At 54.9% G+C, this 15,522-nt stretch overlaps 2 protein-coding genes across 5 annotated transcripts in view; both read left to right on the top strand.

The window, feature by feature from the left end:
• The window catches only part of DIP2C (disco interacting protein 2 homolog C), a 419,803-nt gene that overhangs the window by 224,351 nt on the left and 179,930 nt on the right, over nucleotides 1–15,522 (top strand). For all 4 annotated transcript variants that reach the window (XM_055353740.2, XM_055353742.2, XM_055353743.2 and 1 more), the window contains one exon: nucleotides 10,686–10,796. In XM_055353740.2, coding sequence (XP_055209715.1) covers nucleotides 10,686–10,796 — 111 coding nt within the window. The remainder of the gene's footprint in view (nucleotides 1–10,685; nucleotides 10,797–15,522) is intronic.
• LOC134759162 (uncharacterized) lies at nucleotides 2,018–2,692 on the top strand (the record flags this gene model as incomplete). Its single annotated transcript, XM_063709775.1, has 1 exon — nucleotides 2,018–2,692. A coding segment is annotated over one exon (675 nt), but the record flags the coding sequence as incomplete, so codon positions are not given.

The raw sequence follows: 15,522 nt of genomic DNA, 5'->3' as shown, positions 1-15,522 counted from the left end.
CCCCCAGCATGCCTGGACACAGGATGAGTGAGAATAAGATGGGAATTGGGATGTGTCTGAACCCCCAGCATGCCCCCCCTCCCCGTCTTCCCCTCCCTTCCCCGTCTTCCTCTCCCTTCCCCGTCTTCCCCGTCTTCCTCTCCCTTCCCCGTCTTCCCCATCTTCCCCGTCTTCCCCGTCTTCCCCTCCCTTCCCCGTCTTCCCCTCCCTTCCCCGTCTTCCCCTCCCTTCCCCGTCTTCCCCTCCCTTCCCCGTCTTCCCCTCCCTTCCCCGTCTTCCCCTCCCTTCCCCGTCTTCCCCTCCCTTCCCCGTCTTCCCCTCCCTTCCCCGTCTTCCCCTCCCTTCCCCGTCTTCCCCTCCCTTCCCCGTCTTCCCCTCCCTTCCCCGTCTTCCCCTCCCTTCCCCGTCTTCCCCTCCCTTCCCCGTCTTCCCCTCCCCGTCTTCTTCTCGCCTCGCCTCCCCCCGCCTCCCCCCTTCTCCCCCCACCTCCCCTCTTCTCCCCTCTTCCCTCCTCCCCCCTCTTCCCTCCTCCCCTCTTCCCCCCTCTTCCCTCCTCCCCTCTTCCCTTCTCCCCTCTTCTCCCTTCTTCCCTCCTCCCCTCTTCTCCCTTCTTCCCTCCTCCCTTCTTCTCCCCTCCCTTCTTCTCCCCTTTTTCCTCCTCCCCTCTTTCCTCCTCCCTTCTTTCCTCCTCCCTTCTTCTCCCCTCCCTTCTCTCCTCCCTTCTCCTCTCTTTCCTCCTCCCCTCTTTCCTCCTCCCCTCTTTCCTCCTCCCCTCTTTCCTCCTCCCCTCTTTCCTCCTCCCCTCTTTCCTCCTCCCCTCTTCCCCCTCCCCTCTTCCCCCCTCTTCCCCCCTCCCCTCTTCCCCCCTCTTCCCCCCTCCCCTCTTCCCCCCTCTTCCCCCCTCCCCTCTTCCCCCCTCCCCTCTTCCCCCCTCCCCTCTTCCCCCCTCCCCTCTTCCCCCCTCCCCTCTTCCCCCCTCCCCTCTTCCCCCCTCTTCCCCCCTCCCCTCTTCCCCCCTCCCCTCTTCCCCCCTCCCCTCTTCCCCCCTCCCCTCTTCCCCCCTCTTCCCCCCTCCCCTCTTCCCCCCTCCCCTCTTCCCCCCTCTTCCCCCCTCCCCTCTTCCCCCCTCTTCCCCCCTCTTCCCCCCTCTTCCCCCCTCCCCTCTTCCCCCCTCTTCCCCCCTCCCCTCTTCCCCCCTCTTCCCCCCTCCCCTCTTCCCCCCTCTTCCCCCCTCCCCTCTTCCCCCCTCTTCCCCTCTTCCCCCCTCCCCTCTTCCCCCTCCCCTTGTCTCCCCCTCTTCCCCCCTCCCCTTGTCTCCCCCCTCTTCCCCCGTCTTCCCCCCTCCCCTTGTCTTCCCCCTCTTCCCCCCTCCCCTTGTCTCCCCCCTCTTCCCCCCTCCCCTTGTCTCCCCCCTCTTCCCCCCTCCCCTTGTCTCCCCCCTCTTCCCCCCTCCCCTTGTCTCCCCCCTCTTCCCCCCTCCCCTTGTCTCCCCCCTCTTCCCCCCTCCCCTTGTCTCCCCCCTCTTCCCCCCTCCCCTTGTCTCCCCCCTCTTCCCCCCTCCCCTTGTCTCCCCCCTCTTCCCCCCTCCCCTTGTCTCCCCCCTCTTCCCCCCTCCCCTTGTCTCCCCCCTCTTCCCCCCTCCCCTTGTCTCCCCCCTCTTCCCCCCTCCCCTTGTCTCCCCCCTCTTCCCCCCTCCCCTTGTCTCCCCCCTCTTCCCCCCTCCCCTTGTCTCCCCCCTCTTCCCCCCTCCCCTTGTCTCCCCCCTCTTCCCCCCTCCCCTTGTCTCCCCCCTCTTCCCCCCTCCCCTTGTCTCCCCCCTCTTCCCCCCTCCCCTTGTCTCCCCCCTCTTCCCCCCTCCCCTTGTCTCCCCCCTCTTCCCCCCTCCCCTTGTCTCCCTTCTCCTTCTCTCTGTTCTCCTCTTTTCTGCTCTCTTCTCCTTCCCTCCCTTCTCTTCTCTCCTTCCCTGCCTTCTCCTCCTTTCTCTTTCCCTTCCTTCTCCTCCTGTTTCCCTGCCTCCCCCGCCCCACCTGCCTCCCCCGCCCCACCTGCCTCCCCCGCCCCACCTGCCTCCCCCGCCCCACCTGCCTCCCCCGCCCCACCTGCCTCCCCCGCCCCACCTGCCTCCCCCGCCCCACCTGCCTCCCCCGCCCCACCTGCCTCCCCCGCCCCACCTGCCTCCCCCGCCCCACCTGCCTCCCCCGCCCCACCTGCCTCCCCCGCCCCACCTGCCTCCCCCGCCCCACCTGCCTCCCCCGCCCCACCTGCCTCCCCCGCCCCACCTGCCTCCCCCGCCCCACCTGCCTCCCCCGCCCCACCTGCCTCCCCCGCCCCACCTGCCTCCCCCGCCCCACCTGCCTCCCCCGCCCCACCTGCCTCCCCCGCCCCACCTCCCATCCATCCACTGTTCTCTCCTCCCTCCCCCTTCTCTCCCTCTCCTTCTTCCCTCTTCCCTCCCTCCCCCTTCCTTCCCTCTTCTCCCTCCCCCTTCCCTCCCTCTTCTCCCTCCCCCTTCCCTCCCTCCCCTCCCTTCCCTCCCTCTCCCTTCCCTCCCTCTCCTCCCTTCCCTCCCTCTCCCTTCCCTCCCTCTCCTCCCTCTCCCTTTCCTCCCTCTCCTCCCTCTCCCTTCCCTCCCTCTCCCTTCCCTCCCTCTCCTCCCTCCCCCTTCCCTCCCTCTCCTCCTTTCTCACCCCCTCCCCCTTCCCTCCCTCTCCTCCCCCTTTCTCACCCCCTCCCCCTTCCCTCCCTCTCCTCCCCCTTTCTCACCCCATCCCCCTTCCCTCCCTCTCCTCCCCCTTTCTCACCCCCTCCCCCTTCCCTCCCTCTCCTCCCCCTTTCTCACCCCCTCCCCCTTCCCTCCCTCTCCTCCCCCTTTCTCACCCCCTCCCCCTTCCCTCCCTCTCCTCCCCCTTTCTCACCCCCTCCCCCTTCCCTCCCTCTCCTCCCCCTTTCTCACCCCCTCCCCCTTCCCTCCCTCTCCTCCCCCTTTCTCACCCCCTCCCCCTTCCCTCCCTCTCCTCCCCCTTTCTCACCCCCTCCCCCTTCTCTCCCTCTCCTCCCCCTTTCTCACCCCCTCCCCCTTCCTCACCCCCTCCCCCTTCCCTCCCTCTCCTCCCCCTTTCTCACCCCCTCCCCCTTTCTCACCCCCTCCCCCTTCCCTCCCTCTCCTCCCCCTTTCTCACCCCCTCCCCCTTCCCTCCCTCTCCTCCCCCTTTCTCACCCCCTCCCCCTTCCCTCCCTCTCCTCCCCCTTTCTCACCCCCTCCCCCTTCCCTCCCTCTCCTCCCCCTTTCTCACCCCCTCCCCCTTCCCTCCCTCTCCTCCCCCTTTCTCACCCCCTCCCCCTTCCCTCTCTCTCCTCCCCCTTTCTCACCCCCTCCCCCTTCCCTCCCTCTCCTCCCCCTTTCTCACCCCCTCCCCCTTCCCTCCCTCTCCTCTCCCTTTCTCACCCCCTCCCCCTTCCCCCTGCCTCGCTCCCCCCTTCCCCCTGCCTCGCTCCCCCCTTCCCCCTGCCTCGCTCCCCCCTTCCCCCTGCCTCGCTCCCCCCTTCCCCCTGCCTCGCTCCCCCCTTCCCCCTGCCTCGCTCCCCCCTTCCCCCTGCCTCGCTCCCCCCTTCCCCTCCTTCCTCTCCTCCCTTCCCCTCCTTCCTCCGTCCTTCCCCTTCCTCACCTCCCTCTCCTCCCCCCTCTCCTCCCTCCTCTGTCCCCTCCCTGTCCTCCATTCACTTTCCTTCCTTCCGTCTTCTCCATCCACTTTCCTTCCCTCCCTCCCTTCCTCCCGTCTATCCACTTTCCTCTCCTCTCTTTCTTCCATCCATCCATTTTCCTACCCCACTTCCTATCCATCCACTTTAGTCCTCTTCTCTCCCCTTCCTCCCTTCCCTCCCCCACCTCCCCCACCTCTTATCCACCCACTTTTCTCCCCTCTCTTCTCCACTTCCTATCTATCCACCTTCCTTCCCTCCCTCCCCCACTTCCTATCCATCCACTTTACTCCCCTTCTCTCCCCTTCCTTCACTCCCTCTCCCACCTCCCATCCATCCACTTTCCTCCCTTCCCTCCCGCACCTCCCCCACCTCCCCCACCTCTTATCCACCCACTTTTCTTCCTTCCCTCCCCCACCTCCTATCCATCCACCTTCCTCCCCTCCCTCCCCTCCCTCCCCCACCTCCTATCCATCCACTTTTCTCCCCTCCCTCCCCCACCTCCTATCCATCCACCTTCCTCCCCTCCCTCCCCCACCTCCTATCCATCCACCTTCCTCCCCTCCCTCCCCCACCTCCTATCCATCCACCTTCCTCCCCTCCCTCCCCCACCTCCTATCCATCCACCTTCCTCCCCTCCCTCCCCCACCTCCTATCCATCCACCTTCCTCCCCTCCCTCCCCCACCTCCTATCCATCCACCTTCCTCCCCTCCCTCCCCCACCTCCTATCCATCCACCTTCCTCCCCTCCCTCCCCCACCTTCTATCCATCCACCTTCCTCCCCTCCCACCTTCCTCCCCTCCCTCCTTCCTCCCCTCCCTCCTTCCTCCCCTCCCTCCTTCCTCCCCTCCCTCCTTCCTCCCCTCCCTCCTTCCTCCCCTCCCTCCCCTCCCTCCCCCACCTCCTATCCATCCACCTCCCTCCCCTCCCTCCCCCACCTCCTATCCATCCACCTCCCTCCCCTCCCTCCCCCACCTCCTATCCATCCACTTTTCTCTCCTCCCTCCCCCACCTCCTATCCATCCACTTTTCTCTCCTCCCTCCCCCACCTCCTATCCATCCACTTTTCTCCCCTCCCTCCCCCACCTCCTATCCATCCACTTTTCTCCCCTCCCTCCCCCACCTCCTATCCATCCACCTTCCTCCCCTCCCTCCCCCACCTCCTATCCATCCACCTTCCTCCCCTCCCTCCCCTCCCTCCCCCACCTCCTATCCATCCACCTTCCTCCCCTCCCTCCCCTCCCTCCCCCACCTCCTATCCATCCACCTTCCTCCCCTCCCTCCCCCACCTCCTATCCATCCACCTTCCTCCCCTCCCTCCCCCACCTCCTATCCATCCACCTTCCTCCCCTCCCTCCCCCACCTCCTATCCATCCACCTTCCTCCCCTCCCTCCCCCACCTCCTATCCATCCACCTTCCTCCCCTCCCTCCCCCACCTCCTATCCATCCACCTTCCTCCCCTCCTTCCCCCACCTCCCTCCCCTCCCTCCCCCACCTCCTATCCATCCACCTTCCTCCCCTCCCTCCCCCACCTCCTATCCATCCACCTTCCTCCCCTCCCTCCCCCACCTCCTATCCATCCACCTTCCTCCCCTCCCTCCCCCACCTCCTATCCATCCACCTTCCTCCCCTCCCTCCCCCACCTCCTATCCATCCACCTTCCTCCCCTCCCTCCCCCACCTCCTATCCATCCACCTTCCTCCCCTCCCTCCCCCACCTCCTATCCATCCACCTTCCTCCCCTCCCTCCCCCACCTCCTATCCATCCACCTTCCTCCCCTCCCTCCCCCACCTCCTATCCATCCACCTTCCTCCCCTCCCTCCCCCACCTCCTATCCATCCACCTTCCTCCCCTCCCTCCCCCATCTCTTATCCATCCATTCGTCCCTCCATTCGTTCCTGCATTCTTTCTGTCTGTTCTTCCATCTGTCTGTGTTTCCATCTATTTGTCTATCCTTTGCTGATTTTGCCAAGCCTGCTTCTTTGACCTCTTCCTTTCTCCTGTGCTGGCCTTACTGCCTTCTTTTCCTTCCTTGCACCTTGCATCTCCTGCTGTCTGTTCTCAAGTTTTATTTGTGGTCTTGCTGTAATTCTGGAGGAAAATAAAAATCTCACTGACATTTTGGATTTAAATGGAAGTGTTCCAGCCCTCTGTGGGATCCCTGAGGGTTCAGAAATATTTCCCGAGCCCATCCTGTGGCCAACTCCACCAAGAGCAAGGTCGCCTCCTGCCTACTTCTCCAGGATCCCAACAGATGCCCCTTTCAGGCGACCTTGATAGCTTTTCTTTGCTCCAAGATTTATTCCTGGATCTGAAATTTTAGCAGTTTCCATATTTTCTTAAAAGAGTGTTCTTGTTTAAATACTAATTTTCGTAATGGGATTCCAAAAATGCTTCTTCCTGTTTTCAAGACAAGCTAGATTTTGTTCTCATAACAGAGATTGAGGCTCTGGGCACCACTGCAGGTACCCGGAGAATGACAGCCTCTGCCCTCAGGAGAGGGTGAGGGGGGGCCTGGGAGGGGGCCCCCATTGCAAATAAAAAGGCAGTCACGGGAGAATGTTCAGACACCACAGAAGGGTGACACTGGGCCGCTCGCATTCATGGATCACTTCTGCACCTGCGTTTCCTTGCCAAGAAAACAGCAGAAGTAATAGTCCTGGCTTGGTGCTTTCTGTGCTGAGGAATGAGTGACATATCAAGTGCTTAGGCCAGGGGTGCAGTGTTAGCTATTGCTGCTTCTGTCCAGAGGCAGGAGGCTGAGCCTAGGAAAGTTCACGAACTTGCCCAGGATCCCACAGAATGACAGGAGCCAGATGGACTGGGGCCCTGACTGCAGGCATGGGATCTCCCATCCCCGGAGGACCGGATCTGAGCTGGTGTCTCACGTGGCCAATGCGTGAAAGCTGAGCAGGTGCTCCTGGGAGGAGAACCTCATTTCCATCTCGGCCGTTTTCTTGCCTGAGGAGACCTTGCTTTTTGTTCTCCAGACTCTTGAGTGTTTGAAGGCAGCCACCCCATCTCCTTGGGGATGCCTCCTTCCCATGGACCATGCCGGCCTCTCCCCCCTGACCACGCCTTCTGTCATGAGGCTTCCAGTCTTTCTGTGATGCTCCTGAGAGCTGGTTTTCAACCACAGTTCCCCAAACTGAACGTGACTGTGAACGTAAGCCCTCAGCAGCGCAGAGCGGTATGCTGCAGTCATGCGTCTTAGTGATCGTTCATGTTTGTGCTACCCAGAGGTATCTGTTCCAGCAGCCATGCTTGGTTTCCCTGTGACGGGGACCGTGGGTATGCCCCTCTGCTGCCCCTGGGTCCTGTGCAGTCACAGGCTGGAATCCAGTTGAGCGATGCCTATTTAACTGTGGCTTTTTTCTTCCCAGAACACACCGTTAAGCCACTTCCAGCCTCGTTTGGAATGACATCAGAGGAAAATGAATGAAGGAAACATGTCCATTCATACTCATTTCTTTTGCTGTCTTATTGCAACCTGTAGAAGCTAGTCTTCTATTTTATTCATTTGTTTTCAAACTTTTGTTGCAAACTTTGCATTTCCACCTATGAGAGGAGATATTCACAAGGATGGTATGCAAAAGTAGCTTTCTGAGATCAGACATGTTAGCTCTGTGAGAAGCTGAGCAGCAGCCTAGAACTCCGTGCACCATCGTCCGTGGGCACCAAGAGGAGGTTAGGGTTGGAGGTAATCCCAGGAAGCCTGTTTGAGTGGACCAGATAGGTGTGGTACTGAGATTGAAGGTGAAACATTAAAAACGTCAGGCCACTGGATATGCTTGGTAACTTGGAAGTGTGCCTTTATCTGTTTGTCCCAACTGTGCTGTCAGTGACTGTATAAGTCCACAGCACAAGAGAAGTTAAATAGAGGAATTTGTGGTTCATCATTTAGCAAAATGGAGAAAGCCAAGATGGAGACACGGGGGACAACCACGGGTGCTGTACACATGGAGCCCAGAGAACGGTGTCCAGGAAGCAGGCGGCCGCTTTTCCTCCTCCTCCCAGCCATGTGTGTTATCTGGAGAAATTAAACAGGGAGGCTCCAGATTTGGGGATGATACTGAAAACAGAGGCTCCAGGTCAGAGGGTGAACATGCCTGTGTTGGAAACAGGAGAGGAGAGGGCTCTTCGGGCAAACGAAACAGCCCCGTTGAAGCCTGCCTTGGGGAGAGATTTGCTGCTGTGCCTCCATGAGAACAAAAACCTGATTTGCAGCGAAAAGATTATTGAGGGAGAAAAGAAAGGAATGGATGTTACAACCTGGCTTGCAGCTCCTCCAGTGGGAATGAATAAAAGATTATTGAAGGAGAAGAGAAAGGAATGTGTAGTACATAAGGATTATAGCATCAGAGTGAAGTTTAACTTCTCACCAATAATGGAAATGAAAGGCAATGAATAAAAGTAATTTTCACCTAGAAGTCCGTATCTAGGCGAAAGACTCAGTCTCACTGGGGTAGAAAGAAAAGCACTTTCGAATGTGTGGGGCCCCCAAGTGTTCCTTCTGGTTCTTCCTTTCTGAAACATTCAAGGTGCTCCTTTAGCACGGGAGTGTGGAGAGACGAGGGGGCATCGAAGGGCATGAGAACAAGTGACCAACACAGTAAGTAGCCACAGCCAGCGGGAAGAAAGGCGTGGCCCAGTGACGGTAGCATGTTTGGGACAGGGGCGGGGGCTCCAAGAGGACTTCCAGGAAAATTGAACAGATTCTCACCAGGTTGTCAGTGTTTGATCGTGGGCAAGAAGGTATGGGAAAGAGTTTTTCAGTTCTGCTGGAGAATTATGGAAGGATTGGCAATAGGTACATTGAAAGCCAAGATAGTGGAAAATAGATAAAAAAAATATATATATTAACTCCAGAATCATTGAAAAGCGTAAGATAGAACGGTATTTGTAGCACACTGCGGACCCTGATGTGATGACTGCAGTGGCGTAAGGGGTGGTGTCTAAAAAGGACAATTCGGGAAGTCGTGTGATAAGTCCATGTTTATGAATGTAAGTGCCAGGTAGCTACTGTTTTTCACGTGAGACTTGATAATACTCTTTGATTTCCTAAAATGCATCTGTTTGATAAAAAGGTAATTGAAGATGATTTTTAAAAGATCAGTTGTAGACGATGAGTGGAAGAGGTTGGAGCAGCAGACAGTTCAGTCCTCAGGAACTGATGGTGATTTGGATGCCCTGAAAGAAAAGCGCATGAAACTTAGCAAAATGACGGTGTAGGAGCCATGCTTAACTTTGTTCTGAACTCGCCAGCCTGATATGTGAGACCCACACACGCACCATCAACAGCTGACGTTGAGAAACCACCAGAGTAAGGAATATGAAGTCCACAGACCGTACAACTCTCATAAGAGCCCTTCATGGAAAACCAGGGACTAAATATTTCTTTTGATAACTTAAAACTTTTATTTCTGGTTTACTTTCAATCAGATATTACTGATCCATTTCTGAAGAAGCATCTATTAGTGATTGGTGCTCACTCTTAGAGCAGTTATTCACGGAACTGTGGGGACGTCATAGGATGACGTCCTTCCTGTGGCATCAGAGCCGTTCACGGAGCTGTGGGGACGGCGTAGGATGACGTCCTTCCTGTGGCATCAGAGCCGTTCACGGAGCTGTGGGGACGGCGTAGGACGACGTCCTTCCTGTGGCATCAGAGCTGTTCACGGAGCTGTGGGGACGGCGTAGGATGACGTCCTTCCTGTGGCGTCAGAGCCGTTCACGGAGCTGTGGGGACGGCGTAGGACGACGTCCTTCCTGTGGCGTCAGAGCCGTTCACGGAGCTGTGGGGACGGCGTAGGACGACGTCCTTCCTGTGGCATCAGAGCTGTTCATGGAGCTGTGGGGACGGCGTAGGATGACGTCCTTCCTGTGGCATCAGAGCTGTTCATGGAGCTGTGGGGACGGCGTAGGACGACGTCTTTCCTGTGGCATCAGAGCTGTTCATGGAGCTGTGGGGACGGCGTAGGATGACGTCCTTCCTGTGGCATCAGAGCTGTTCATGGAGCTGTGGGGACGGCGTAGGATGACGTCCTTCCTGTGGCGTCAGAGCTGTTCATGGAGCTGTGGGGACGGCGTAGGACGACGTCTTTCCTGTGGCATCAGAGCTGTTCATGGAGCTGTGGGGACGGCGTAGGATGACGTCCTTCCTGTGGCATCAGAGCTGTTCATGGAACTGTGGGGTGATACTTTTCCCGTGGTGTCAGAGTAGTTCTTCATGGAGCTGTGATGATGATGTCCTTCCTTTGGGGGCTTAGTTTTGTCTAGTTGTGTTCCTTGCCACCCTGTTATTACCTGAATGTAATCAATATGTGACAGGTGGATTCACATCAATGTTTTGACCAATATCATTAAACCGTTTTTATCTGACCGCATTAATGTTTTTTGTTATTCACCAAATAATTGTGATTCATAGTCGAACATAATCTGTTAAAACACTTGGCATCTAATGGAGTAAGTTTCCAGAGAGTAATCTGGAGTGAGCAAAGCTGGACGTTCATGGTATGTCCTGGTTACCTGAATTATATTGTTAAATTATTATCTAAGATTTATTTTAAAAATTAATAACAAATATACTTTTAAATTTTCTTAACTTATACAGCTCATTCTGTATATTTATTGCATTAAAAGGTCATAACTCGAGTCTGTGTTTTGGGCCCTGTTGCTCTAATCCTAACTCCCAGGAATTCAGTTGCCACCTGTGGCTGAGTTTGTCTTTCTCCCTGCCTGTCAGTGGACCCTCGTGCTGTGAAAGGGACCGTGGCGGCGTCCAGCCAGGAGGGGTCTCCCTGGCTGTGGGAGAGCTTCCTCCTCAGTCCTGGCCCTCCTGTCTGTGGGCTCTGAGGCGCTGCCATGCCCAGTCCCGTGGGTAGCTCTGGCTTTGCTGTGGGGATGGAGGGCGTGATTTGTTAGAGTCTGCTGACTCCACTGAGTACAGCCACACCTCACTCTGCTGTTTTCATTGAAATCCAGGGGTGGACCAAGCTTTGCCGCAAGAACGCCGGGCTCCTGTCACTCCTTCTTCCGCCTCTCGCTACCACCGCCGACGGTCTTCAGGGTCACGAGATGAGCGCTATCGGTCAGGTAAGCACGGGGTGGGGTGTGACAATACGTTCATCTGCCGCCTGTGCCAGGACGGTGCCTGTGCCCAGCCACTGGGTGAGGCAGAAGTGCATTGAGCGTGGACCTGCAGCACGTGAGGGGCCTCCAGCTTTCTGCACAGACACACCCTCTCGGGAGACCGCAGTGTCCGGTAAATAGCTCTTCACGTGGTTTACAAGCCCATGTTGTCTGCTATTCAGAATTTCATACAAATTAAAAAGATTATAATCTCATGCCAAATTTTTCTCATTTTTAGGTGTCACTGTTAAATAACTTTTTAATCGTGGTTGCTAGTATAGTTTTTTCTTTTTCTTACCCTCAGTGATTTGTTTTCCAGGTCTACTTTTCTAAACAGAAATGAAAACCATACATTGTTATGTGTTTCTTGTCTTTCATCTGTGTTTTATGATGCCGTTTGCACAGGGTTGTCTGGAGACTGAGTTGCCAGTGCCACCTGGGCTTGGCCAGCTGAAATTTCATTAATTTAGCAACAGAAAACTTAGGCTATCGGGCGTGGTGGTGGGCACCTGTAGTCCCAGCTACTCATCAGGCTGAGGCAGGAGAAATGCTTGAACCTGGGAGGCGGAGGTTGCAGTGAGCTGAGATCACGCCACTGCACTTCAGCCTGGGCAACAGAGCAAAACTCCATCTCAAAAACAACAACAACAAAAACTCAGGCTGTGATTAATGTTTGAATTATTCTGAGAGAGTTTTTCCAACATGTAGGTTAAAGTTGCTTCTTTAAAAGAAAATTACCTGTGAATTCTTTTGTAGTTCCCAGGGCACCGGTGAGAGCAGGGGCGATCGCTGGTGACGGACCCGATTCGTGAATCCCTTTGTTTTTCAAATGCCTTTCACTGGCGTCCTCACATTGTTCTCACATGGAGCTTTCATGATAAGCAGGTGAAGTCGTGACTGTTGTCTCCTGTGTCAGAAGAAAAAACTGAGGCTAAGGGATGATGGAACTCACCCGGTGTTCGAGGAAAGCCTGTGAGTCTCGGAACTCACCCAGTGGTCGAGCAAGCCTGTGAGTGTCAGTCGCGCTGTAACTAATCTCTCTGTCCACACAGGCTCATGTGATTAGCTGCTTCTGCATCCTCAGTTGCCGTCTGCCTGGTCTCCTGGCTCTGCTCCTCTTTCTGTAGAGGAGATTTTATGGCCTCGGAGAGTGTCACCCATGCAAAAGAGGACACACCTGAGAGCCTGAATGAAAAGCTGGTGCCACCTCCTGGGCGCCCCTGCTGCCTTCTCCAAGGAGGCTGTGACCCAGGAAAATGTGTGGGGATGGAGTGAAGAAGAATTTGTTCCCAAATCCAACCTCTGTTGTTTCACACCTGTCTTAAGCCCCGACACATACTGAGACCTTCTCTTACTCATGTGGGTGTCTCGGAGGCCCCTGTCGAGTTCAGGAGTGTGGAGGCACCTGTGTACTGTCAGCCTGTGACCAACGCTTCCCTCACTGTGTGTCAGTGCTGCCATGCGCGGACACCCTGTCTGTGAACACACAACACACCCAGACATGCACGCAGGCTGAGTTCACATAGCTTCAGTTCTCACAGAAGCCAGTGGGGGTCTATCTTCCATTTTATAGATGAGGAAACTGAAGTTCAGGGAGGCTGTCCAATGGCTGACGATCACACGGGGTCGCTCCTCGCAGAAGGACGCAAGCCCATCTTTGGCCGGCCATCTTACCACACAGGAGAGGAGATCCACGTCAGTCGCCACTGCATGTTTCCTGCATTCTCTCTCTCTCCACGACGCTGCAGGGGTGTTGATAAACCCTGTGTTTACCTTTGGATCGTGCCATCTTCACAATCCCAGTACTCCACGAGATAAGCATGGTGGGTCGTGGTTGTCTCACGCTCTTCTCTCTCGATAAAAGCCTGAGAGAGGTGGGTATAGCAGGAGATGGTTATCTCTTGGCTTGGGGTGTGTTTTCTGTTCACCCGTGTACCTTACCTCACCCCTTCAAAGGCAGGAAGGCGTGGAAGAGAGAGGCACATGGCGGAGGGGGTGGCTGAGACGGGGAGGATGGGTGGAGGAGACCGACACTTCAGCTCAGAGCCTGCAGGCTGTGCTCTGGAGGGGAAGCTAGACCCAACGTGAGAAGCACGGTTCATTTCTCCTGTTTCTGTAAAATTGTGAAATATGGCGCCTCTTCATATACAATCTCTCCCGTTCCCCATCCTGACTCATGTTTCCATTGCCGTTGTAACCACATGACACTCTATCTATCTGCATGTCTGTGTATTCGTTATTTACCTACTTGTCAATCATCCATCCATTTATCAACCTCTGCATCTGTCTACATATTCGCCAATCATCCACTTACCTATCAAACATCCATTTACGTCCACTATCCGTCCATCTATCAAACATCTCATCCATTTACCCCACTACTCAGCCATTCTTCCACCATCCACCTCCCCACCTCTCACTTTCTTCCATAAGAATACGAGGTCCACACAGGCCAGGATCTCTGTTTTGTTCATTCGTGTAGGCCAAGCACCTGAAATACTGCCTGGCTTCTATATTTTGAAGGAAGATGAGGGAGTGTAACACATTTGGGGAACGGCAAGAAGTTAGGTAGGAGCGGCTAGGTTATAGCATCTTATGCATCATGCTCGGGAATTTGGACTTCATCCTGAAGATGATGGGAACCACTAGAAGATTTTAGGTGAAGGGACAGTGGGGGCCAGTCAGGGTTTGAAGATCACTTTAGCAGCAGCATGGAGCGTGGGCTGAAAGTGGGGGAGTCCAAACAACCCTGAATGCCTGAAACTGATGTGTACTTAAGAGATATCTGTCAGGGCTGGGTGCTGTGGCTCATGCCTGTAGTCCCAGCACTTTGGGAGGCCGAGGCGGGCAGATCACTTGAGTTCAGGAGTTCAAGACCAGTCTGGCCAACATGGCAAAACCCCATCTCTACGAAAAATACAAAAATTAGTCGGGCATGGTGGTGCATGCCTGTAATCCCAGCTATTCCAGAGGCTGAGGTGGGAGAATCTCTTGAACCCAGGAGGTGGAGGTTGCCGTGACCTGAGATCATACCACTGCACTCCAGCCTGGGCGACAGAGTGAGACTGTGTCTCAAAAAAAAAAAAAAAAAAAAAAAAAAAAAATCAGTACCAGTGAGATTTGTGAAATACTCAAAAGATAATAGCAATACGACCTGAAGGTTGGGTTAATATGGAGGAACATGAGAGGAAATCAGGGTGACCTTGATGTCCTAGTTATGCACCTGCACAGAGGATGGTCTCGGATTCTGCACCCAGGGCGACTCCAAGATGTCCAACTTATGCACCTGCACAGAGGATGGTCTCCGATTCTGCACCCAGAGTGACTCCGAGATGTCCAGCTTATGCACCTGCACAGATAATGGTCTCTAATTCTGCTCCCAGGGTGAATCCGAGATGTCCTGGTTATGCACCTGCACAGATGATGGTCTCCAATTCTGCACCCAGGGTGACTCCAAGGTGTCAGCTCATGCACCTGCACAGATGATGGTCTCCAATTCCACAGCTACTTCTCTTTAGGGAATCAGGCTTACTATGTGTAGGTTACAGGTGGTAGAATTTGCCTTAGCTGTTCACTTACTGTGTAGAAGATACTATGAACAATTAGGAAGACAGTCTTTGAAGTGTCATTTATTTGAGATATAATGGAAATCACTATTACTCCATGGATGCTGTTGTAGTTTTTAAAAGTTGGGTACTCATCTTTGTTTTTTGTTTGTTTTTGAGATGGAGTTTCACTCTTGTTGCCCAGGCTGGAGTGCAATGGTGTGATCTCTGTGGTGTGACACAGGTCACACCACAAACTGCCTCGTGGGTTCAAGCGATTCTCCTGCCTCAGCCTCCCAAGTAGCTGGGATTACAGGCATGCGCCACCATGCCTTGCTAATTTTGTATTTTTAGTAGAAACAGGGTTTCTCCATGTTGGTCAGGCTGGTCTAGAACTCCCGACCTCAAGTGATCCACCTGCCTTGGCCTTCCAATGTGCTGGGATTACAGGCGTGAGCCACTGCACCTGGTCTCATCTTTGTTTTAATCAATAATGACTGATTGGCATATGGAGCGCACCCCATGACCTTTGCATTGCCTGTGAAGTCTCAGGTGGGGTTCTCACTTTCTGTAGCCAACACAGAGCACTCCCCTTTATGTGTCATGGCAGCCACCCTTCAGGAAAGCAGGAGCGGCATAGGGGTCATTACTGGGGTTCCTTATTCTTTGCTATTTCTTGCTGTTACAGGAATCTAGTTGTGAGATCTCTAAATTTAGATATACTATAATTTACTTTCTCTTAGAGTATATGCTCACGTGGTTTTAACAATAAAGGTGTGAGATAAGAGGAGCTTCTGTTAGTTTATTACCAATAGACACATTTCACAATTTTCTGTCTGCTTTTTTCTTTCTCCTGAACTGACCGGGAAGACTGGAATCATTCACGAGGAAAGGGCTGTGGCTTCTAGGGAGACTTGGCAGCTCGAGCTCTGCGACCACTCATCTTGCAGTAGAGCTACTGTGGTTGCTTCAGGGACTGAATTTTTTAATTTATATATATTTTTTATTATACTTTAAGTTCTGGGGTGCATGCGCAGAACACGCAGGTTTGTTACATAGGTATACATGTGCCATGGTGCTTTGCTGCTCCCATCAACCCATCACCTACATTAGGTATTTCTCCTAATGCTATCCCTCCTGTAGTC

Source organism: Gorilla gorilla, chromosome 8, assembly GCF_029281585.2.
Source record: "Gorilla gorilla gorilla isolate KB3781 chromosome 8, NHGRI_mGorGor1-v2.1_pri, whole genome shotgun sequence".
NCBI classification, from domain to species: Eukaryota; Metazoa; Chordata; class Mammalia; order Primates; family Hominidae; genus Gorilla; species Gorilla gorilla.
The sequence above is the reverse complement of the archived record's forward strand: the minus strand, read 5'-3'. Positions and strand labels throughout refer to the sequence as shown.